The sequence below is a fragment of the Merops nubicus genome, unplaced genomic scaffold, assembly GCF_000691845.1.
Source record: "Merops nubicus isolate BGI_N331 unplaced genomic scaffold, ASM69184v1 scaffold30497, whole genome shotgun sequence".
Taxonomy (NCBI): Eukaryota; Metazoa; Chordata; class Aves; order Coraciiformes; family Meropidae; genus Merops; species Merops nubicus.
Window position 1 is genome coordinate 1 of NW_008622757.1, and position 712 is coordinate 712.

General features: G+C 56.2%; 1 protein-coding gene across 1 annotated transcript in view; it reads right to left on the reverse strand.

The window, feature by feature from the left end:
• Window positions 1-6: 6 nt before the first annotated feature.
• STK40 (serine/threonine kinase 40) overlaps window positions 7-712 on the reverse strand; it is an 11597-nt gene continuing 10891 nt past the window's right edge. The window contains exon 8 of the mRNA XM_008944904.1: window positions 7-155. Coding sequence (XP_008943152.1) covers window positions 7-155 — 149 coding nt within the window. The remainder of the gene's footprint in view (window positions 156-712) is intronic.

The following is a 712-nucleotide window of genomic DNA, read 5'->3' on the forward strand; positions in this document are numbered from 1 at the left end:
CTGTACTCACTCGGGGATGGTGTACTCGGCAGCCTTGATCTTGCGGAAGAGCTCCTGAGGTATGCTGTCGTAGAAGGGGAACTGCCCGTAGAGCATGGTGAAGAGCACCACGCCCAGCGCCCACATGTCACTGGGCTTCCCACGGTACGGCCGTCCTGCAGGCACCAAGGAGACACAGCAACAGGCTTTAGCACACTGCTCACCACCAGCAGTACAGGCACCGGAGCAACCTCTGCGCGTGACCTTTTCTAAGCATCAGTCAAAACACTCCAGACTTCCTAGCACAAGACACTAAGAACCTCTTCCATAGGATCACAGACTGGTTTAGGTGGGAAGGGACCTTTAAAGATCATCTAAACCAACCCCCTTGCAGGGACAGGGACATCCCCAACTAGAGCAGGGTGCCCAGAGCCCCGGCCAACCTCCCCTGGAATGGTTCCAGGGATGGGGCAGCGACCACCTCTCTGGGCAGCCTGGGCCAGGGGCTCACCACCCTCAGCAGCAACAATTTCTTTCTTCTCTCCAGTCTAAATATCCCTCCTTTAGTTTAAAACCATCATCCATCATCCTGTCACAATAGGGCCTGCTAGAGAGTCTGTGCCCCCTTTAAGTACTGGAAGGCTGCAATAAGGTCTCCCTGGAGCCCTCTCCTCTCCAGGCTGCCCAAGCCCAACTCTCTCCTGCTGGCCCAGTGCCCTTTGATCCATTCCCG